The sequence below is a fragment of the Bombina bombina genome, chromosome 2 (genome assembly GCF_027579735.1).
Source record: "Bombina bombina isolate aBomBom1 chromosome 2, aBomBom1.pri, whole genome shotgun sequence".
Lineage (NCBI taxonomy): Eukaryota > Metazoa > Chordata > Amphibia > Anura > Bombinatoridae > Bombina > Bombina bombina.
In genome coordinates this window covers 362861530-362883567 of record NC_069500.1, presented here as the reverse complement: position 1 = coordinate 362883567, position 22038 = coordinate 362861530, and the positions used below count along the sequence as shown (strand labels likewise).

At 38.4% G+C, this 22038-nt stretch overlaps 1 protein-coding gene across 2 annotated transcripts in view; it reads right to left on the bottom strand.

Moving 5' to 3' along the window:
- Positions 1-22038, bottom strand: part of HIP1R (huntingtin interacting protein 1 related) — a 533463-nt gene that overhangs the window by 35819 nt on the left and 475606 nt on the right. For both annotated transcript variants that reach the window (XM_053701777.1, XM_053701776.1), the window contains 4 exons: positions 12672-12772; positions 5359-5464; positions 3802-3925; positions 3657-3718 (listed from right to left, as the gene is read on the bottom strand). In XM_053701777.1, coding sequence (XP_053557752.1) covers positions 3657-3718; positions 3802-3925; positions 5359-5464; positions 12672-12772 — 393 coding nt within the window. The remainder of the gene's footprint in view (positions 1-3656; positions 3719-3801; positions 3926-5358; positions 5465-12671; positions 12773-22038) is intronic.

Below are 22038 nucleotides of genomic sequence, written 5' to 3'. Positions count from 1 at the left end.
AGAAGAATTTGTCTCGACTGTTCCAAAATGGAGGATTTCCAACAGGAAGCAGATGTACTACAAACAAAACTCCTCTAAAAGGGTTATAACAAAAATGTGGTAGATACAGCAAGAATGAAGAGTACCAATATATCTAGAGATCAAATGCTCCGCAATAAGGATATTAAAAAACAAAACCAAAAAAAATTTCCACATGTGTGAACACCATTATAGAGGCAATCAGGTTCCCAATTCGGACGGATCCAAGAGATTTAAGATCTACGATAGTGGTTCATGTCATGCTACTTATGTGGTGCACATGCTAATTTTCTCATGTAATAAGATCTATGTTGGAAGGACAAAAATAAAAAGAAAATTTTATGAACATCTAGAAAACATAAAAACTGGGTTTCAAAAAATAGTGTTTCAGAGCATTTTAGAACTTGCCACAATAAAGATGGAAAGCATTTAAAAATGTTTATTCTTGAGCAAATACCCCCTGAATATGGTACAGACTCTAGACTACTGCAGTTAGAAAAGCGTGAAAAATATGGATTAAAAATTTGAAAAGTAGAGCCCCTGAAGGGTTAAATATAGATATTGATTTACAGGCATTTATGTTGTAAAACCTGATAGCTCAGTAGTTCAATATTGAATAGGTTTGTGAAAGAAAAAGTGTAAGTAACATAATGAGCATAGTTTTTGTAAGATAACAAAACCAAGTGTGACCTGCTTGTTGGCTTCCACAAGTCAAGAATTATATTTTATTTAGTATATAGAACTTAGTATTTTAAATGTATACAATTTTTTAATTTTGATTGAAAAAATTTGTTTAGATTATTTGTATGTATATTATTAAATGAGCAGTAAATTGCAGTAAATTGTTTTTCTTTTAAAAGAAAGTAACTTTTTTTTTTTTAAGTAGAGCAGGTTACTTTATATATTTAATAAGTGAATGACGTAAGGTTGAAGGACAGATTATTAGTAACATCAATTGGTTAATAAATCAAAAGGAGTCTGCGATCCTAAGATAAGGAAGTACAGCTCCCCTTCGAAAAAGTAACACTAAACCCTTGAGAATGTTTGCGGAGAGAGCAGACAAAACGTGTAGGGTACATCAGACCACTGTAACTATTTTTAAGGTACCTTAGAAGTCAATCTATTTGTACACAAAGAATGCTGGGTGACATAACTGTTTAAATGTAACAGTATATATAAAAGTATGAAGAAAACACAATGTTAAATAAAAATTGTAGAGCCCTCTACACTATACAGCCAAACATGCACCTCTGACACAAAGTATATATAAAGACAGACTGTAATAAGTCACAGCTAAAGACCCCCACAATATCCCAAAATGCCCCCCTGGCAGCTCCTGCTTGGGTTCTCACCCCTCCAGGATTGTTGGGCACAATAGCTTCAAAAGTTGACCAAACACCAAGCAGGGAATGAGAGCTTTCCTAACTGATGAGCAGAATGACCGTTGAAAGAGCAACAAGCTGAGTGGGCAGGGCTACCACCTGCATTGCTCCCGGTGCCATAGAGAGGCCAAAAATACAAAAAAAAAAAAGAGGAATGTTCAAAAGTTGTTAAAAAAAAATAAAAAATCAGTATACACATACCCCTAAAGTAATGCTAGCTACTAGAAGAGGCCAACCGCATGCTGCTTGTAGTAACCGCTGACTGCAGAGAGCAGTTAGTGGGTTTTCTTAAAGGGCTAGATACTTATTTTAACAAATAAAGCAAGGAGGTCCCAAAAGAGCTGCCAGAGGCAGAAAAGGGATATGAGGGCACTAATATTGCTCCAACAGAATTATATACGGGCATAATTATCAGAAAGGAGCAAAAAGTCTCAGCAGGCTGACTAAGTCCCCTGGCTATGCTCTACTTAACTAAAAAAGTACCTACTAATAGCCTGTTGGTTGTGCGAGTGCTGTAGAATAACTTACCCAAGTGAAGCACCCCTCCACTGAGCTTACCAGTCAGAAGACTGTAGCTGTAGCCAGTAGAAAGCCCATCCAGTGCTTGTACAGGTACATCAGAGGCTTGCAAAGAAAATACCATAATCCTACAGGGGAAGGCTAAGGGACATGTTCCCGCAAGACCTGAGGGTAGTTATGGCTGAAATCCAATAGGGAGATACTGCACACATAAGATATTCATATGCCCCCATCAGTGTGCTTAAAGCTTTCTGCTGATCTATTCTTACTGAATGAATCTGCATCAGGGGTTAAGGGTCTCACATTGGTCTGAGCTCCCATAAAATACATTTTTAAAGCAAGCAGCTGGAGCACCTCTATCTTCAGCCTAATTCCTGGGAGGCAGAGAACAAACTGAGTAGAGATGGGAGGTATTGAAGCTCATGTGTGAGTTCTCTGTCTCCTCCTAGTGGTAGGAAATATTTACCACATGTTATGGATCCCTATAAACTATCAGCATTGTCCAAAAGAAATTATATTCTTCCCCACGCATGCTTCAGCACAACCAATTTTTTGTTGTGGTTTCTTTTAAAAGTTTGCTAAACGATAACAGGACAATGATTTCTGGTGAGATAGAGGACTTTAGCAAACATTTATTTATTTATAAAATATTTTACTAGGAAGGATAAATTGAGATTTATCTCGTTTTCAAGTATGTCCTGGGTTCAAGTATGTCAAGTTGCACGTATGATAGCAACTTCGCAAGCAAAAGGTTAGAAGACCCATCTGCAAAAGTATGGTTAATACAACTATGCAGAAATGTTTACATGGCAGAAGAAAGAGTTGATTAAAAATAAGAGAAAATTCAGATAACCTTACACGAGTAGACCTTAAGAAAACCCAGAATATTCCACATGTTCTTAAGGCAGATGAACTAGTGCTAGAGTACACACATCCTATTGCTAACTTAAAAAATAAATAAATATATAATTAAGACTAAGGAACTGTCAAAATTTTATGCAGAAAATAGTCAGAAACCATAATAATATGCAACTAAAGGTGTATGGACAGCACTTCAGGACTGTAACCAAGCTACACCCCAACCTACCTAACTCAAAGATAGGGGCTCTTTAAAATTAAGGCGTATATTAGTTTTTTGTTTTTTTGTATGCAGTGTGTGTGTTAACTTTGGAAGATTAGTTATTAGGGTGTTTAAAGTTTAAAGGGACAGTCTAGGCCAAAATAAACTTTCATGATTCAGATAGAGCATGTAATTTTAAACAATTTTCCAATTTACTTTTATCACCAATTTTGCTTTGTTCTCTTGGTATTCCTTAGTTGAAAGCTTAACCTAGGAGGTTCATATGCTAATTTCTTAGACCTTGAAGCCCACCTCTTTCAGATTGCATTTTAACAGTTTTTCACCACTAGAGGGTGTTAGTTCACATATTTCATATAGATAACACTGTGCTCGTGCACAAGAAGTTATCTGGGAGCAGGCACTGATTGGCTAGACTGCAAGTCTGTCAAAAGAACTGAAAAAAGGGGCAGTTTGCAGAGGCTTAGATATAAGATAATCACAGAGGTTAAAAGTATATTATTATAACTGTGTTAGTTATGCAAAACTGGGAAATGGGTAATAAAGGGATTATCTATCTTTTAAAACAATAAAAATTATGGTGTAGACTGTCCCTTTAAAGATACCAAAACAAAAGTAAACACTTTAATAAAAACTATTTATGTGCATCCAGTCCTTACCTGACTTTCCATTTCTTCTTTCTTTAGCTTAATGAGAGACATACCAGAGAAGTCCATGGTATCTGCAAGAAACAAATCACAAAACTGAACTGCTGCAGAGAACCTATAGTTATTGCTCATTATTTTACCTAAAGCTAAAAATTACCCTTTTCTTCTATCTGTTGTTGTCCTGATTTTGTGGAAGCCACCACATTAGCAGCCATCTCATTCACTTTGCGAGAACACTGTTGGAGCTTTGGAAGATTTTTGCTGTTTTTATCTGCCTTGACCTAAAATTAAAAAAATACAATAAATCATGAATGATGTATTATTTCTGTAAAAGGAACACCAAGTGACTCAAAAAGGCTTTATAGAAGTCAGCCAAGTTTGAAGCAGAATTCACATTTACATTAGCAAAGCAAAGAAGCTAAATTTAACTAAAAGTAACTAAACTTTTATATCTTGGATCATGTCCCTACTCCCTACCCCAAAGCAGAACATGCAGAGATTTGAGATGTTATCACAGAAAATGCAGAAAGAACTGGAAACATGCAGGAACTGTTAGCAATTTAACTTTGCAGCGCTGCTCCACATCAGGCTGTTTTCTTGAAACAGAGCTCTGCTCTGGCTGCATCCATAGAAAAGTGCGGTTTGAAGTGAAGTGAGCAGTCAAATGTGCAGTAGTGCTGCAAAGCAGCAGTGCATTGATTGTTGATTGGCTCTCAGATTTTTTCAAACCCACCCCCTACAATTTCCCAGTCTGCAAAGCTGTTCTATCTGAATGTAAGATGTTCATAGGAGCAACACACTTTTTTATTACTACATTTCTATGTTAGACCAAGAGAAAAGCAAACTAATTTATTTAAAAGACATTTTACAATTTCTTTCTTTTTTTTGTCTGTAGCTAATTTGCAATCCAATTTTAAACTGCTGCAATATATCATAACACTTTAAAAATTGCTTTATTCTCCAGTTAATCAATACATTGCAACTGAACTGGTGCTTTAGTATAACTGCCTAATATAATTTTTTTAAATAACCTGCAGAAAAATGTTAACAAAAAAAATCACTGCAGAAAGTGAAAAAAAAAAAAATCTGTCTCTGGGTGTCCCTACAACGCACTCATTGAGGACTGAATCGTTTGCCCGTGGCGATAGACAAGCTGCGTGAGAGCATGGGGAAGCCATCACTGAACAAGCCCACTTGTGAACGAATGCAGATAGGATCGCTGGTTGGAAACATTGCCGTCCACAAGTTGATAACTGAGGCAAAACTTAATAAAAGACTAAACAAAGGAGAATGGCATTGCACAGTTTGTAAATCAGCAACATGGCTGGTTGAGGTGACAGTTAAAAGGAACAGTCTTATTTAGCATTATATATATATGGAAAATTAATATATAAACCCCATATTCCCATCAATAGCAAAAGCCACAAAACATGGAATACGCAAATCAACAAATCCATCATTGGAGAGTTGCAGAGTGTGTTAAACCTTACTCCAGATAGGTAGAGACAGAACAGAAATTGACAAGAAGAGGAGGAAAGGGATGGGAAAAACGTCTGGGAATCTTCTACTCACTCTATAAAAGACATGAGAAAGTATTCCCCACTAGTAGCTGAATACTACGTCATAAAAATGTATCAAATAGTGTAAAATTACAAAGAAAAAAACAGGTTTGAAAAATGGGTTTGTATAAATAAAGCTTGTTAAATGTTATTACCTTTGATGCAGCAACAAGTTGTGCTGTGCTGGCTGCAATTTCATGGGAGCCCACTATCAGTTCTTCATATTTGCCTTTATGAAGGACTACTCTATCTGCAGATTCCCTGAAAAGTACAGAAAATTTATTACATTGGACGTTTATAATTATAGAGTTAAAAAAAAAAAAGTCACTTACAGAAAGTTAAGTACCTTGTAGCAATATTCATATTTCTTCATAATACTGCAGTATTTAAAGTGGCATTCAATTAAAAAAAATTATATCATGCTTATAAAAGAGCACTATTTAAACATAATACATATTTAATTACATAGACTGTTACAGCCATTTAAAGGGGAATTAAACACTAAATAAATGCTATATAGAAAGTTGGATTGAAAACAAACAGCTTCAGAATAGTACTTTTAAAAACTGTATTAGTTATTTAAATATTGAAGAACCAAGACTAAAGTTTTAATTTCTGTAAAGTAATAGGCGCGGTCACGTTAAAACCTAGTTTCCCTTATTTAATCTCTTCTGCTGAGGATAACTAGAGAAATAAGACAGCCACTAAAAGTGATCAAACAATGGCCATGTGAATTGCAGCAATGTTAAAAGACCTTTAAACCCTGTGAGACTAACAGTTCATATATAACTGTTAATAACTGGCCTTTGCAGGAGATACAAGACAAGAACAGGCTTATAAATCTAGCATTACAACATTGTGCACCCACTACTTTACCGCAACTCAGGGACATTGGACACCCCTCCATTTTAGAGTTTAATTAAAGGAAAGGGGAGTTAATATAAATAACTAAACATATTGCAAAGTTTTTTTTTTACTACAGTTAAACTTTTTATATTAAATTATAATGTCCCTTTAAACTGATAATGAAAGGGGAAATGCATGTATAAGAAAATCACTGGCTGATAAGGACAAAGCTCACAGCTATCTTTAAATTAGCAAAGAAAACATTTACTTTACACATTAAACCCTAAATACATTTCATGCACATGTGCAAGCATTAGCACTCAAATGCAGTGAAATCTCAATACTAAGCTTATAAAATGTATTTAGTTTTTAATGCCCCTTTAATGTCTCTTCAGTGTACAGTGATGGCTAGTTCTATAGCAATGTTCTTATATGGTTGTAAAAAAAAAAAATAGACCATCAAATGATAATTTAGATTTATACTTTATATCAGTTATTGATGATTCCTATTTGGAATTTTTAGGCAAACATATTTGAATTTAAAAAACAAAATTTATGCTTAATGGGCTATTTACTCCTGGTCAGCAGGAGGAGGCAAAGAGCACCCCAGCAGAGCTTTTAAGAATCATTTTCCTTACCCATAACCGCCAGTCATTCGACCAAAGGAAAAGGGAAAAAGATGATTACACAAACGTATAGAGGTGCCAGGGGTTTTAACAAAAAAACTGCCATCTGATATAAATAAGGGCGGGTCGTAGACTCTCCATGCCTGGAAACAAATACACGTATCAGTAAGCATAAATTGTGTTTTCTTTCCTATGGCATGGAGAGTCCACAAATCATTCCAATTACAAGTGGGAACTAATACTCAATCTAGAGGACACAGAATGAAAGGGAGGGAGAACAAGACAGGCGGACATAAACCAAAGGCACCACTGCTTGAAGAACTTTCCTCCCAAAAGAAGCCTCAGCCGAAGCAAAATTTGAAAAAAGTATGAATAGAAGACCAAGTGGCCGCCTTGCAAATTTGCTCCACAGAAGCTTCATTCTTGAAAGCCCAAGAAGAAGAAACAGCTCTAGTAGAATGAGCCATAATTCTCTCAAGAGGCTGTTGCCCAGCTGTCTCATAAGCTAACGGGATGACACTTCTCAACCAGAGAGAGAGTGGGAAAAGTGGCCTTCTGACCCCTACGCTTACCAGAGAATACAATGAACAGGGCAGAAGATTGCCGAAAATCCTTAGTTGCTTGGAGGTAAAATTTAAGAGCACGCACAACATCCAAGTTATGCAAAAGACGTTCCTTCTGTGAAGATGGGTTAGGACAAAAAGAGGGAACAACAATTTCCTGATTAATATTGCGATCCAACACTACCTTAGGGAGAAAACCTAGCTTAGTACGGAGGACCCCCTTAGCATGAAAAATAAGGTAAGGGGCATCACACTGCAAAACAGAAAGTTCAGAAACTCTGCGAGCAGAAGAAATAGCAATAAGAAACAAAACCTTCCAAGATAATAACTTGATTTCTATAGAATGCATCGGCTCAAACAAAGCCTGCTGCAAAACCCTAAGAACAAAATTAAGGCTCCAAGGAGGAGCAACAGATTTAAACACAGGCCTGATTCTGACTAAAGCTTGAACAAAAAGACTAAACATCTGGTAGAACTGCCAGACGTTTATGCAAAAGAATAGACAGACGAAATCTGACCCTTCAGAGTACTGACTGATAAACCTTTCTCCAGAATTCAAGGAACCTTTACTTTGTTCCAAGAAAAACCCTGAGAATCATACCAATGAAGGTATTTACACCATACCCTATGGTAGATCTTGCGAATAACCGGCTTACGAGCCTGAAGCATAGTATCTATGACTTTTTCAGAGAAGCCACGTCTAGCCAAAACTAGACGTTTAATCTCCAAGCAGTCAGCTTCAAAGAAACCAGGTTTGGATGAAGGAAGGGACCCTGAAGCAGAAGGTCCTTCATTAAGGTGCAAACCATATCCTATCCGCAAACCATATCCTACGAGGCCATGCAGGAGCTATTAGAATCATAGAAGCTCTCCCCCTGCTTGATGAAAGCAATAACTCGTGGAAGAAGAGCAAACGGAGGAAACAGGTAAGCTAGATTGAAGTCCCAAGGAACCGCCAGTGCGCCTATCAAAACGGCGTGAGGATCTCTTGACCTTGAACCGTACCTTGGAAGCTTGGCGTTTTGACGAGACGCCATGAGATCCAACTCCGAAACCCCCCACCTGAGGATTATCATTGAGAACACCTCCAGATGAAAAGTCTGTCTGCTCAGAAAATCCGCCTCCCAATTGTCCACTCCTGGAATGTGGATGGCAAATAGAAGACAATTGTGAGTTTCAGCCCAATGAAAAATTTGAGTCACCTCCTTCATGGCTAAGGAACTCAGAGACCCTCTTTAGTGGTTGATGTAAGCCACCGAAATAATGTTGACCGACTTGAATCGGATAAACCAGAGCAAAGCTAGTTGAGGCCAAGTTATCAAAACATTGAAGATTGCTCTCAATTCCAAAATGTTTATTGAAAAAGATGACTCCTCTGGAGTCCACAGTCCCTGAGCTTTTAAGGAACCCCAAACTGCTTCCCAGCCCTTCAGGCAGGTGTCCGTGGTTACAATCACCCAGGACGGCCTCAGGAAGGCATGTGTCCCCCCCAAGACAGATGGTCCTGTGAAGTTCACCATGAGAGAGAAACTCTTGTTGGGGAGTCCAGATTTATCCTCTGCGAGAGATCAGAGTGGTCCCTGTTCCATTGACTAAGCATGCATAGTTGCAGAGATCTCAGATCAAACCGCGCAAAAGGAATGAAGTCCATGCATTGAGCCACTGATGGACGAACAGTAAACTGGAGAGAAAGGCATGAAGCTTTGATTTTCTGACATCAGTCAGAAAAATCTTCATGGACAAAGAATCTATAAAATTGTTCCTAAAAAAACATACCCTTGTATCTGGTACAAGGGAACGCTTTCCCAGATTCACTTTCCACCTGTGGGGACGAAGAATAGACAACATCTCTGTATGAGATCTTGCTAGATTAAAAGATGGCACTTGAACTAATATGTCATCCAGATAAGGCACCACAGCAATACCCTGGGATCTGACCATTGCCAGAAGAGCCCCCAGAACCTTTGTAAAAATTCTGGGAGCTGTAGCAAGACCAAAAGGAAGGGCAACAAACTGGAAATGTTTGTCCAGAAAGGCAAACCTCAGATACTGATAATGATCCCTGTGAATGGGAACATGAAAATATGTGCCCTTCAGATCTATAGTTATCATGAACTGACCCTTTTGAACCAAAGGAAGAATGGAGCTGATAGTCTCCGTCTTGAAGGATGGAACTCAGAGGAATTGATTGAGACACTTTAGGTCCAATATAGGATGGAAAGTGCCCTCCTTTCTGGAGACTACAAAAAGATTTGAATAGAATCCTAGCCCCTGTTCCTCTAGAGGAACAGGAACAATCACTCCCAGGGAAGAAATGTATTTTATGCAGTTTAAGAAAGCCTCTCTCTTTATCTGATCCACTTATAACCTTGACAGATGGAATCTGCCCCTGGGAGGACAATATTTGAATCCTATTCTGTAACCTTAGGATACTATGTCTATGACCCAAGGATCTAGGACATTGCGTATCCAAGCCTGCCAAAAAAAAGAGCCTGCCCTCCACCTGATCAAATACAGGATTGGGGGCGGACCCTTCATACTGATTTAGAATCAGCAGAAGGCTTCTTGGATTGCCTTCCTTTATTCCAAGGCTGACTGAACCTCCAAGAAGACTTGGAGTGATCTGACTTGGAAGAGGAGGAGGAAGACTTTTGTCCCTTAAAGTTACGAAAGGAACAGAAATTAGAATTCTGGTGATCCTTAGGTCTATTCTTTTTATCCTGAGGTAGAAAAGAACCCTTTCCACCTGTAATATCGGAAATAATTTCAGCCAGACCTATACCAAACAAGGTTTTACCCTTATAAGGTAAAGATAAAAGCTTGGACTTGGATGTGACATCTGCAGACCAAAACTTTAACCACAGAGCTCTGTGAGCTAAAACAGTGAAACCAGAAATCTTAGCTCCCAGTCTAAGAACTGCATGTTCACATCACAAATAAAGGTATTGCCTAGCTTTAGAGTATTGATTCTGTCTTAATCTCTTCCAAAATGAGATTAGATAAATCATCACACAAATAAGAAGCTGCCCCCACAACTGTAGGAATACTAGCAACAGGCTGCCACTGTAATCAATGATGAATGTACATTTTTTCAAAAAAAGTCTCAAGCTTCTTATCCATGGGATCTTTGAAAGAACAACTATCTTCAATAGGAATAGTAGTTCTCTTGGCAAGAGTAGAAATAGTTCCCTCTACCTTGGGCACTCTGCGCCACGAGTCACGAATAGAATTGACAACAGGAAACATCTTCTTAAAAATAGGGGACTGGGAAAAAGGAGTCCCTAGTTTATCCCATTCCTGAGTTATGATATCTGCCATACGGTCTGGAACTGGAAACACTTCCATAGATGAGGGTACATCATATACCCTACTAAAGGAAGCGCCAAATGCGGTCACATGACCGCAATACAAATAAGTACGTCAACTGCCCTTTACTTAAAAGAAACGGCGCAAAACCAAAACTAAGGCCCAATCGGAGAGGCTGAACAGACAAGTCACATGACCGCAAAGCTGCCAGAACTCCGACAAACACACACCAGACACACCTCCGAAAACGTAAAGGAGTTAAAATACTCCATATTAAAAAAGCCCAGACATCTATATAGCTCACTATATAAGAAAAAGTCTTCTCAGCCAGAAGTCCCTAAATGCAGTGCCTCTTACATGTTCCCTGCCCTAATATGCTCTGTTTTAGCATACAAGTTCCCCTGCTTACCGTACATACTTCCACAAAAATTTTGTATAATTAACTACTAGAGTGGTGGCACCTTCTAACTTAGAAGGGAAAGCACTTACATGTGAAAGGAGCAGTCAGGCAGGGAATAGTTTCGTAGGTGTGTCAGATTACTCCACATCTAACAGTAACCTGTAGAAAAAGAAAAAAACAGAGTAACCAACTCTGGTTTTCTATAATGGGGATAGCATAGATGTTAGAAATAAAGCAAGGAACACCTCGCCGCCTTCTAACTGCTAACAAGCCACCATTACTCTTACTAAAAAGATTGACATGGACAAAGCACAGCCACAAATTCTTGCTCACAGGGAAAAGTACCCATTAAAGGGTTAAATATCTAGAGACACCAACTTCACACATCCTCCCTTGAAAGAGGCAAAGAGAATGACTAGAGGTTATGGGTAAGGGAAGTAATACTTAACAGCTCTGCTGGGGTGCTATTTTCCTCCTCCTGCTGGCCAGGAGGGAATATCCCACTAGTAATTGGAATGATTTGTGGACTCTCCATGCCATAGGAAATAAATAAGTAATATTCTCCCTTTTAGGTGTTCTTTCCTCTTTTTTCCTTTGTAATGGTTTGTTGTGTTTTTAATAAAGTGAAATAAATCATTTTAAATTTGAATTAAGACCAAATGCCTATTCATTTATGTTTAATTGTTTTGGGTAGCTATGTGCTTTTGGATCCTTTGCGTGAGAAGACGGCCGCTTGGCTCTTTTCGGAGCCAGATTTATTCTTATAAAAGAACATCACATTAAGATCGGGATTTGCACAGATCTTAGTGTGGTGATCTTTCACAAGAATAAATCCTGCGCCTTAAAGAGCCATACTGCATGAGCGGCCACTTACTTCCGCATGCGGATCCTCAAAGGATCTGAATGCACATATCTAGTTTTGGGAACTCCCATTTCTTTTTTGTTTCATAGTCTATTTAATGATGCAGGGTGTAATTGACATAAAACTGAATACACAGAGTTATGGAATGTTAGCTCAGTGTCATTACTAAAAGAGATGAAAACTAAACTAAAACTAAACATTTTTTTCTTCATGACAATGAAATGCAGTCTGGCTTCAGTATTTCTTCTAGAGACAAATTTATGTGATTGTTGGATAAACACCCTATACTATTACACAGATTCAGTTACTAGATTTCTAGTTTGTTTGTACAGCAACACCCATAAAACAATACTTGTGTTTAAGTAATTAGAAAAGCAAAACATTGGTGGTACATACTATTTAGCTCTGATGATTCATTCACGTGAGTGTGAAGGTAATTTCTTCTAAATGTTTATTTATTAGTCTTTTATCTTGATAATTAATATTTCTTTATAGCAAAATGAATGTCTCACAATCACACTTATCACCTGCAATCCCTAATCTCTCCCATCCCCCATAATTTATACTGTTTTTCATAGATATATTAATTCATTCTAAATTACACTACAGAGACCGTTTATAATATTTCATTGTACATATACAGCAACAAAAATAATTACATTGAGTATCTAATGATGTGTATTATGTATGATTGTTGACTTTTGTTTTAAGAAAGATACAGGTACTGTACTCAGATATACTGATACAGGTAGATGTATCAAATGATTCATATTAACAAATACAAAATCAGGGTTTATAATTCGCTTTTTCTAAAACTGTTATTTGCGTTTTTATGATCGAATGTACAATCACTGCAGATACTCACACTAGCTGTGTAGCTCCCCATCCGACAGCCTTTGATGCAGAGATCAGTCCTTCTGTCCAACGAGAATTCTTAGCATAGAACTCTTGAGGTGTTGCTGCCCCCTATAAAATAACCAATAAAGCTGAGTGTATAAAAATATTTAACATATGAAAACTTGCAGTCTTATAATAATATTAAGTTCTTTCATGGTGGTTAGAGTGCACAATCCATTATTCCTGGGAATTTTACTCCTGACTACTAGGAGGCGGCAAAGATCCCAAAGCTCCTTATAACCCCTCCCACATTACAGGAAACATACGTATAGCCACGCTAGAAAAAAATGGTCTGAAAAAAATAAGAGCAATACAAAAAGGCTGTCAGGCTGTCAGGATTAAAAGGTAAGATTTTAAAGAAAACAAGTGAAATGTCAATTTTGATGAATTCAAGTGCCCTTGTTTGTAATAGGATTATTAAAAAACGGGCACCGATTCATCTAAATTGACCTTCACTTTAAGATGTTCACAACAAAGGGCAGCCAAATCAAAAATTCTTCTAGAAGAAAAAATAGCCAAAAGAAACAAGACCTTTCTTGACAAAATCTGAATATCCAAATCCTGCATAGGTTTAAAAGGATGAACCACTTTAAACCAAATAGATTCCATGGAGGAGAAATTTGTTTAATCACAAGCTTAATCCTGACTAAGTTCTGGATAAAATTCTGAATATCCAGAAATATAGCATTCTTCTAGTGAAATAAGACAAAAAGAGCAAAGAACTAGCCCTTCAACTTGTAACCGGTGCACATTAAAATTTTCTTCCAGCAGTGTTTGAGATTGAGTAAAAGCGCACCACTTGTAATCTAGTGTTCAATCACCAGATTGCTAAATTCAGAGTTTTGAGGTCCTGATAGAAGAAAGCACCTTAAGAAAGACTATTCAGTTTGAGAGGAAGCCTCCAAGATGGGAACAAGGACATTTGAATTAGATCTGCAAACCAAATCCAGCAAGGCCGATTCTGAGCAATCAGGATTGCTGAGAAGTGTTCCTGTTCGATTCTGGCTATCACCCTGATAAGCAACACAAAAGGAGGTAAGATGTAAAAAAAGGTTGAATGACCAGGGAACCATTAGAGCGTCTATTAGATTCGCCTGAGGGTCACAAGAGCTGGCACAATAAAAGGGCAACTTGTGTTGCAGGTGAGAGACCATGAGATCTATTTCTGGCAGACCACAATGTCTCACAATCTGGTTGAAAACCTATTGATTCAAAGACCAATCCCCTCAGTGAAGAGACTGACGACTGAGAAAGTCTGCCTCTAAATTGTTCATCCCCGGGATGTGGATAGCTGAAGTCATGCAATGGTAATGTCCTGCCCAACTAATAATGCAGGAGACTTTCTTCATTGCTAGAAACTGCTGTGGCATTCTCTGACTGGAATTGAAGAAAGATTCCTGCATTAAGGTTAAGCCAATTTTGGTGAGCACTGAAGATTGTTCAGAGTTGCAGAATGTTTATGGGATAACCTCGCCTCCAGAGGTGACTCGACTCCCTGCACTCTCTGGGAACCTTAGACTGCACCCAAACCTTGAAGACTAGTGTCTGTGGAAATCCCTACTGACACCGGCCAAAGAAAAGAGAATCCCCGAACAAAGGAATGGTTAGTCTGACACCTTGTTAAAGATGGTCTTGTCCTGTGATCAGGATTCTCTGAGACAAATCATCATCCATTCAACTTACACATCTGCAATTATAGGGACCAAACATGAAATTAAATTGCATCTTAGGCAGCCACCATGAGACGCACAACATCCATTCACTAAGCAGCAGAAGGAGCAGGATTGAGTTTAAGAAGAGTACAGACCTGTTGCGACTTTAGTTTGTGCTGGTTTGTCAGAGACAGACGCATTGTCATTGATTTGAATATAAACCGTAGAAAAGACAAACAGGTCAGAAGTTTTAGGGAGCTCTTTGGAAGATTGATTTTCCAATTGTGACTGTGAAGCAGTTGAAGAACCACTTGAGTGTGAGACACAGCTAGATGAAAAGGGGGTGGCTAGACCAATTTATTGTCCAAATAAGGAACTACAAAAATCCCTTGAACTCAAAACACAGTCAACTAAACTCCTAGAAGAGTCCATGAGCTAGTGACGTATGGGATATACAATCCTACCAGGAGGGGCAAAGTTTCCCAAACCTCAAATGCCTATAAATACACCCCTCACCACACCCACAATTCAGTTTAACGAATAGCCAAGTAGCGGGGTGAAAAAATAAGGAGTAAAAAAGCATACAAAAAGAGGAACTGGAAATAAAATTGTGCTTTTTATACAAAAATCATAACCACCATAAAAAGGGTGGGCCTCATGGACTCTTGCCAATATGAAAGAAATGAATTTATCAGCTAAGTTCTTACATAAATTATGTTTTCTTTCATGTAATTGGCAAGAGTCCATGAGCTAGTGACATATGGGATAGAAATACCCAAGATGTGGGAGACCACAGAAGAGTCACTAGAAAGGGAGGAATGAAATAAAAACAGCTATTTCCACTGAAAAAAATTAAATCCACAAAAAAATAAGTCTCTCATAAATTTCACATAAATTTAAAGAAAAAAAACAAACAAATCATAAGCAGAAGAATCAAACAAACAGCTGCCTGAAGAACTTTTCTACCAAAGACTGCTTCAGAAGAAGCAAAAAAATCAAAATGGTAACATTTAGTAAATGTATGCAAAGAAGACCAAGTTGCTGTTTTGCAAATCTGATCAACCGAAGCTTCATTCTAAAAAGCCCAAGAAGTGGCGACTGATCTAGTAGAATGAGCTGTAATTTTCTGAGGTGGAGACTGTCCCGCCTCCAAATAAGCTTTGTGAATCAAAAGGTTTAACTAACATGCCACAGAAATCACAGAGGCTTTCTAACCTTTCCTAGGACCAGAAAAAACAAGAAATAGACTAAAAAGTCTTGCAGAAATCTTTAGTAGCTTCAACATAATATTTCAAAGCTCTTACAACATCTAATGAATGTAAAGATCTTTCAAGAGTATTCTTAGGATTAGGACACAAGGAAGAAACAACAATTTCCCTACTAATGTTGTTAGAATTCACAACCTTAGGAAGAAATTTAAACTGAGTCTGCAAAACAGCCTTATCCTGATGGAAAATCAGAAAAGGAGACTCACAAGAGAGAGCAGACAATTCAGAAACTCTTCTAGCTGAAGAGATAGCCAAAAGAAACAACACTTTCAAAGAAAGTAGTTTAATATCCAAAGAATGCATAGGCTCAAACGGAGGAGCCTGCAAAGCCTTCAAAACCAAATTAAGACTCCAAAGAGGAGAGATTGATTTAACAACAGGCTTGATACGAACCAAAGCCTGAACAAAGCAGTGAATATCAGGACGTTTATCTATCTTTCTATGAAATAAAACAGAAAGAGCAGAGATTTGTCCCTTCAAGGTACTTGCAGACAAACCTTTATCCAAACCATCCTGAAGAAACTGTAAAATTCTAGGAATCCTAAAAGAATGCCAAGAGAATTTATGAGAAACACACCATGAAATATAAGTTTTCCAAACCTGAAAATAAATCTTCCTTGAAACAGACTTACGAGCCTGTAGCATAGCATTAATCACTCAGAGAAACCTCTATTACTAAGTACTAAGCGTTCAATTTACATACCTTCAAATTTAGTGATTTGAGATCCCGATGGAAACTGGACATCGGGACAAGATCCGCATACCAAAACCTGTGAGGCCATGCTGGTGCTATCAGAAACACATGCAATTGTTCCAATATGATCTTGGAGATCACCCTTGGAAGAAGAACTAGAGGCGGAAAAATGTAAGCAGGTTGGTAAAACCAAGGAACTGCTAACACATCCACCATCTCCGCCTTAGGATCCTTGGACCTGGAAAGGTATCTGGGAAGCTTCTTGTTTAGATGGGAAGTCATCAGATCTATTTCGGGGAGACCCCACATCTGTACAATCTGACAAAATACATCTGGATGGAGAGACCACTCCCCTGGATGTAAAGACTGACGACTGAGATAATCCACTTCCCAAATGTCTACACCTGGGATATGTATCGCAAAAATTAGACAGGAGTTGGATTCCGCCCAAGAAAGTATCCAAGATACTTCTTTCATCGTTAAAGGACTGCAAATCCCCCTTGATAATTGAAATATGCCACAGTTGTGATATTGTCTGTCTGAAAACGAATGAATGATTCTCTCTTTAATAGAGGCCAAGCCTGAAGAGCCCTGAAAACAGCACAGAGTTCTAAAATATTGATTGGTAACCTCCCCTCTAGAGGATTCCAAGCTCCTTGTGTGCTGTCAGAGACCCCCAGACAGCTCCCCAACCTGTTAGACTTGCATCTGTTGAAATCACTGTCCAGGAAGGACAAACAAGAGAGGCCCCTTGAATAAACCGATGATGGTCCAACACCAGGACAGATAGTTGAATGTTGGGATTTAAGTATATCTGCGATATCCGAATATAATCCCTGCACTATTGATTCAGCATGCAAAGCTGCAGAGGTCTCATATGAAAACAAGCAAAGGGGATCGCGTCCGATGCTGCAGTCATGAGACCTAAAACTTCCATGCTCATAGCCACTGAAGGGAATGATCGAGAATGAAGGTTTCGACAGGCAGAAACCAAGTTCACTTGTCTCTTGTCTGTTAAAGACAGAGTCATGGACACTGAATCTATCTGGAAACATAAAAAGGTGACCCTTATCGGAGGAATCAAGGAACTCTTTGGTAAATTGATCCTCCAACCATGTCTTTGAAGAAACATCACAAGTTGATTAGTGTGAGATTCTGCTAAATTAAAAGATTGAGCCAGTACCAAGATATTGTCCAAATAAGGAAACACCGCAATACCTTGCTCTCTGATTACAGGTAGAAGGGCACGAGAACCTTTCGAAAAGATTCTTGGAGCTGTTGCTAGGCCAAATGGAAGAGCGACAAATTGGTAATGCTCGTCTAGAAAAGAGAATCTCAGAAACCGATAGTGGTCTGGATGAATCGGAATGTGAAGATACGCATCCTGTAAGTCTATTGAGGACATGTAATGACCTTGCTGAACAAAAGGCATTACATGATTTGAGCCATAAAGCTCTTCTAACTAAAATAGCCAAAGACATAGATTTAACATTAATCTTGATGATATCAAAAATAGCATCACAGATAAAATGATTAGCATGTTGAAGCAAACAAACAATGCTATGCAAATCGGAGTCTTTTTCCCATTGTGCTAAGCTATCCAACCAAAAAGTTGATGCAGCCGCAACATCAGCCATAGAAATGGTAGGTCTGAGAATATAGCCAGAATACAAATAAGCTTTCCTTAGATAAAATTTAATTTTCCTATCTAAAGGATCTTAAAAAAAATAGGAATAGTAGAACGTTTAGCAAGAGTAGAAATAGCCCCATCAACCTGAGGGACTTTTTCCCAAAACTCTAATTTAGCCACTGGCAAAGGATACAACTTTTTAAACCTTGATGAAGGAACAAAAGAAGATCCAAGCTTAGACCATTCCTTAGCAATCACATCAGAAATAGCATCAGGAACAGGAAAAACCTCAGGAATAGTCACATGAGGTTTATAGACAGAATTTAAACGTTTACTGGATTTATTAACAAGAGGACCAGACTCCTCAATATCCAAAGTTATCAAAACTTCTTTTAACAAAGAACGAATATACTCAATCTTAAAAATATAAGATGATTTATCAGTGTCAATGTCTGAAGTAGGATCTTCTGAGTCAGAGAGATCCTCATCAGAGGAGGATATATCAGTATGTTGCTGGTCATTACAAATTTCATCAGTATTATGAGAGGACCTTTTACATTTATTCGAAGACGGTATAGCAGCCATAATCACCTGTATTACATCAGCAATATAATTTTTCATATCAACAGGGATATCATGTACTTAAGATGATGAAGGAACAACCGATATTGTACTAGCACTAAAAGAAACCTTTTCTGCATGCAAAAGCTTATCATGACAACTGTTGCACACTACAGCTGGAGATATAATCTCCACTAGCTTACAACAGATACACTTAGCTTTGGTAGAACTGTGTTCAGGCAGCATGGTTCCTACAGCAGCTTCTGAGACAGGATCAGATTGAGATATCTTGAAAAATGTAAAAGAAAAAAATAACATTTAAACAGAAATATCTTATTTCCACATAGCAGTTTCAGGAATGGGAAAAAATCCAAATGCTAAAATTGGCAAAAAAAGCAAATAGCATAGCCCTCTAAGCATAAAGAAGGCAAGGCGCATATAGGAAGTGGGGTAAAAAATAAAACTATTTTTTTTTGCCGCCAAGTATGACGCACAATGCAAAAGGAAGTTGAGAATTTTTTTAGCGCCAAAAAACATCCGGAAATGACGCAACTCGCGTCATAACAAACAGATTTTCGCGCCAAACAACCTACCATCTACTAAGATGCAGGAAATGACGAACTTGCATCATTACAGACGCACATTTGCGTCAAAAAAAAATCTTGCACCAAGAATGACGCAATAAATAACAGCATTTTGCGCCCTCGCAAGCCTAATTTGCCCACAAGTTATTCAAAGAAAAAACAGGTCAAATTGAAAAGACTATACCCCAGGTAAGAAAAAACTTCCTAAAACAGGATTCCCATAACGAAACTGCCAGACTGCAAAGGTAAATACACATAGACCTGACTCATGGCAAATATAAGTAAAATACATTATTTAAAACTTTATATTAATACATAAAGCGCCAAACCATAGCTGAGAGTGTCTTAAAATAATGATACATACTTACCAAAAGACACCATCCACATATAGCAGATAGCCAAACCAGTACTGAAAGCTATTAGCAGGGCTAATGGTATATAAGATAAATAAAAAGAGAGAAGCGCTCAACCAGGGAACAAACAATAGCATAACAGCTTGTTCTATGGCAAGTTACCACCCAAGAAGCAGCCTCTTTTTGCTCAACATGTGCCTTTCACAGAGAAGAACTTTCCTGAAGCATATCAGTCTGATCCTGACTTCACAGTACAGTCTACCCCCAAAATACCAGTCCTGGCAAAACCCCAGACATGGACCCGTTGCTCAGTGTGCTTAGAGGGATATGGCTGCACCTCACTGACGAGGCCCACACTAGGCTGAAACGTACGTCTGGGGATTTGCCATTTCTCTCGTTCAGAGAGGGATTGCCTGAAATTTCGGTGCTGGACTGATCAGACTGATATGCTACAGGAAAGTTCTTCTCTGTGAAAGGCACATATTGAGCAAAAAGAGGCTGCTTCTAGGGTGGTAACTAGCCATAGAACAAGCTATTATGCTATTGTTCGTTCCCAGGTTGAGCGCCTCTCTCTTAATATTTATGCAAATGGTATATAAGAGTATATAGTTGATCTGAAAAGGGAGGTAGGAGATGAATCCCTACGACCGATAAGAGAACCCTTGAAAATATTTCCTGCAAGGAAAACTATAAAATCAAATAGGCGATACTTTCTTCACATCCCTATGACAAACACTGTACTCTGAGAGGAATTGAGCTTCAGAATGCTTAGAAGCGCTTATCACAGAAGAAATCATAAAAATCAAGCACAAACTTACTTCACCACCTCCATAAGAGGCAAAGTTTGTAAAACTGAATTGTGGGTGTGGTTTGGGAAACTTTGCCCCTCCTGGTAGGATTGTATATCCCATACGTCACTAGCTCATGGACTCTTGCCAATAACATGAAAGAAATTTAGGTTTAGTATTCCTTCAAGGCAAGCTTTTTGAGGAAAGGAAAAATATGCCCCCATTATATAGCATTATATGGACATTAAAGCGCTAAGAAAGTGCAGCTTAAATAAGTATTAACTGTCAGCACGCTTAAAATATAGTTACTATTTTATACTGAAACATATCAGCAGAGGTAATGGAATAGGGAGTATAACGTCGATCTGTAAAGAGAGGCAGAAGACTAGTCCCTGCGACCAAATTTACAGAGAGCCCATGAAGGATTTCCCATGAGGCCAAAACTCCAAATACATCCCTCTGACAAGCACTGTACCCTGAGAGGCCTGTGACATTTCCATACAGGGAAAAGATCTTTCACTACCTGTGTGAAAACTATGAAAACTCATCGTCTACCCATCTGTCCAACAAGGCACTCTGAGGTGGAAATTGGCATCAGATCGGTTAGAGAACCCCTCTTAACGATGAGTGGATCAGAAATTCAGGATTCATCTCACTCCATCAAGGAGGCAAAAGAATGACTGAGGATTCAGGGTAAGTGGGAAGCATTTAAAAGCTATGGTATGTTGGGGCGTCTGGTCTCCTCCAAGTAGTCAGGAAAGTAATTGGTGGACTCCCGCCATCTAATGAAAGAAATATAGCCAATATGCCAGTGTAATAAAAACGTTTGGCGAATCAGAGAACACACCACAAAAACAAAATTCATGCTTACCTGATAAATTTATTTCTCTTGTGGTTTATCCAGTCCACGGGTTCATCCATTACTTGTGGGATATTCTCCTTCCCAACAGGAAGCTGCAAGAGGACACCCACAGCAGAGCTGTCTATATAGCTCCTCCTCTAACTGCCACCCCCAGTCATTCGACCGAAGATAAGCAAGAAAAAAAGGAGAAACTATAGGGTGCAGTGGTGACTGTAGTTTAAAAATAAAAAACACCTGCCTTAAAATGACAGGGCAGGCCGTGGACTGGATACACCACAAGAGAAATAAATTTATCAGGTAAGCATAAAGTTTGTTTTCTCTTGTAAAAGTGTATCCAGTCCACGGGTTCATCCATTACTTGTGGGATACCAATACCAAAGCTTTAGGACACGGATGAAGGGAGGGACAAGGCAGGAAACTTAAACGGTAATTCTTTCAGGAGGCTGCTGGCCAGCAGTCTCATAAGCTAAGCGAATTATGCTTCTTAGCCAAAAGGAAAGAGAAGTTGCCGAAGCCTTTTGGCCTCTCCTCTGTCCAGAGTAGACAACAAATAAAGCAGATGTTTGACTAAAATCTTTCGTAGCTTGTAAATAAAACTTTAAAGCACAAACCACATCAAGATTGTGTAATAGACGTTCCTTCTTTGAAAAAGGATTAAGACATAGGGAAGGAACAACAATCTCCTGATTGAAATTCTTATTAGATACCACCTTATGCAGAAACCCAGATTTGGTACGTAACACTACCTTATCTGCATGGAAATCAGATAAGGGGAATCATACTGTAAAGCAGATAACTCCGAAACTCTTCGAGCCAAGGAGATAGCTACTAAAAATAGAACTTTCCAAGATAAAAGCTTAATATCTATGGAATGCAAAGGTTCAAACGGAACCCCTTGAAGAACTTTAAGAACTAAATTTAAACTCCATGGCGGAGCAACAGG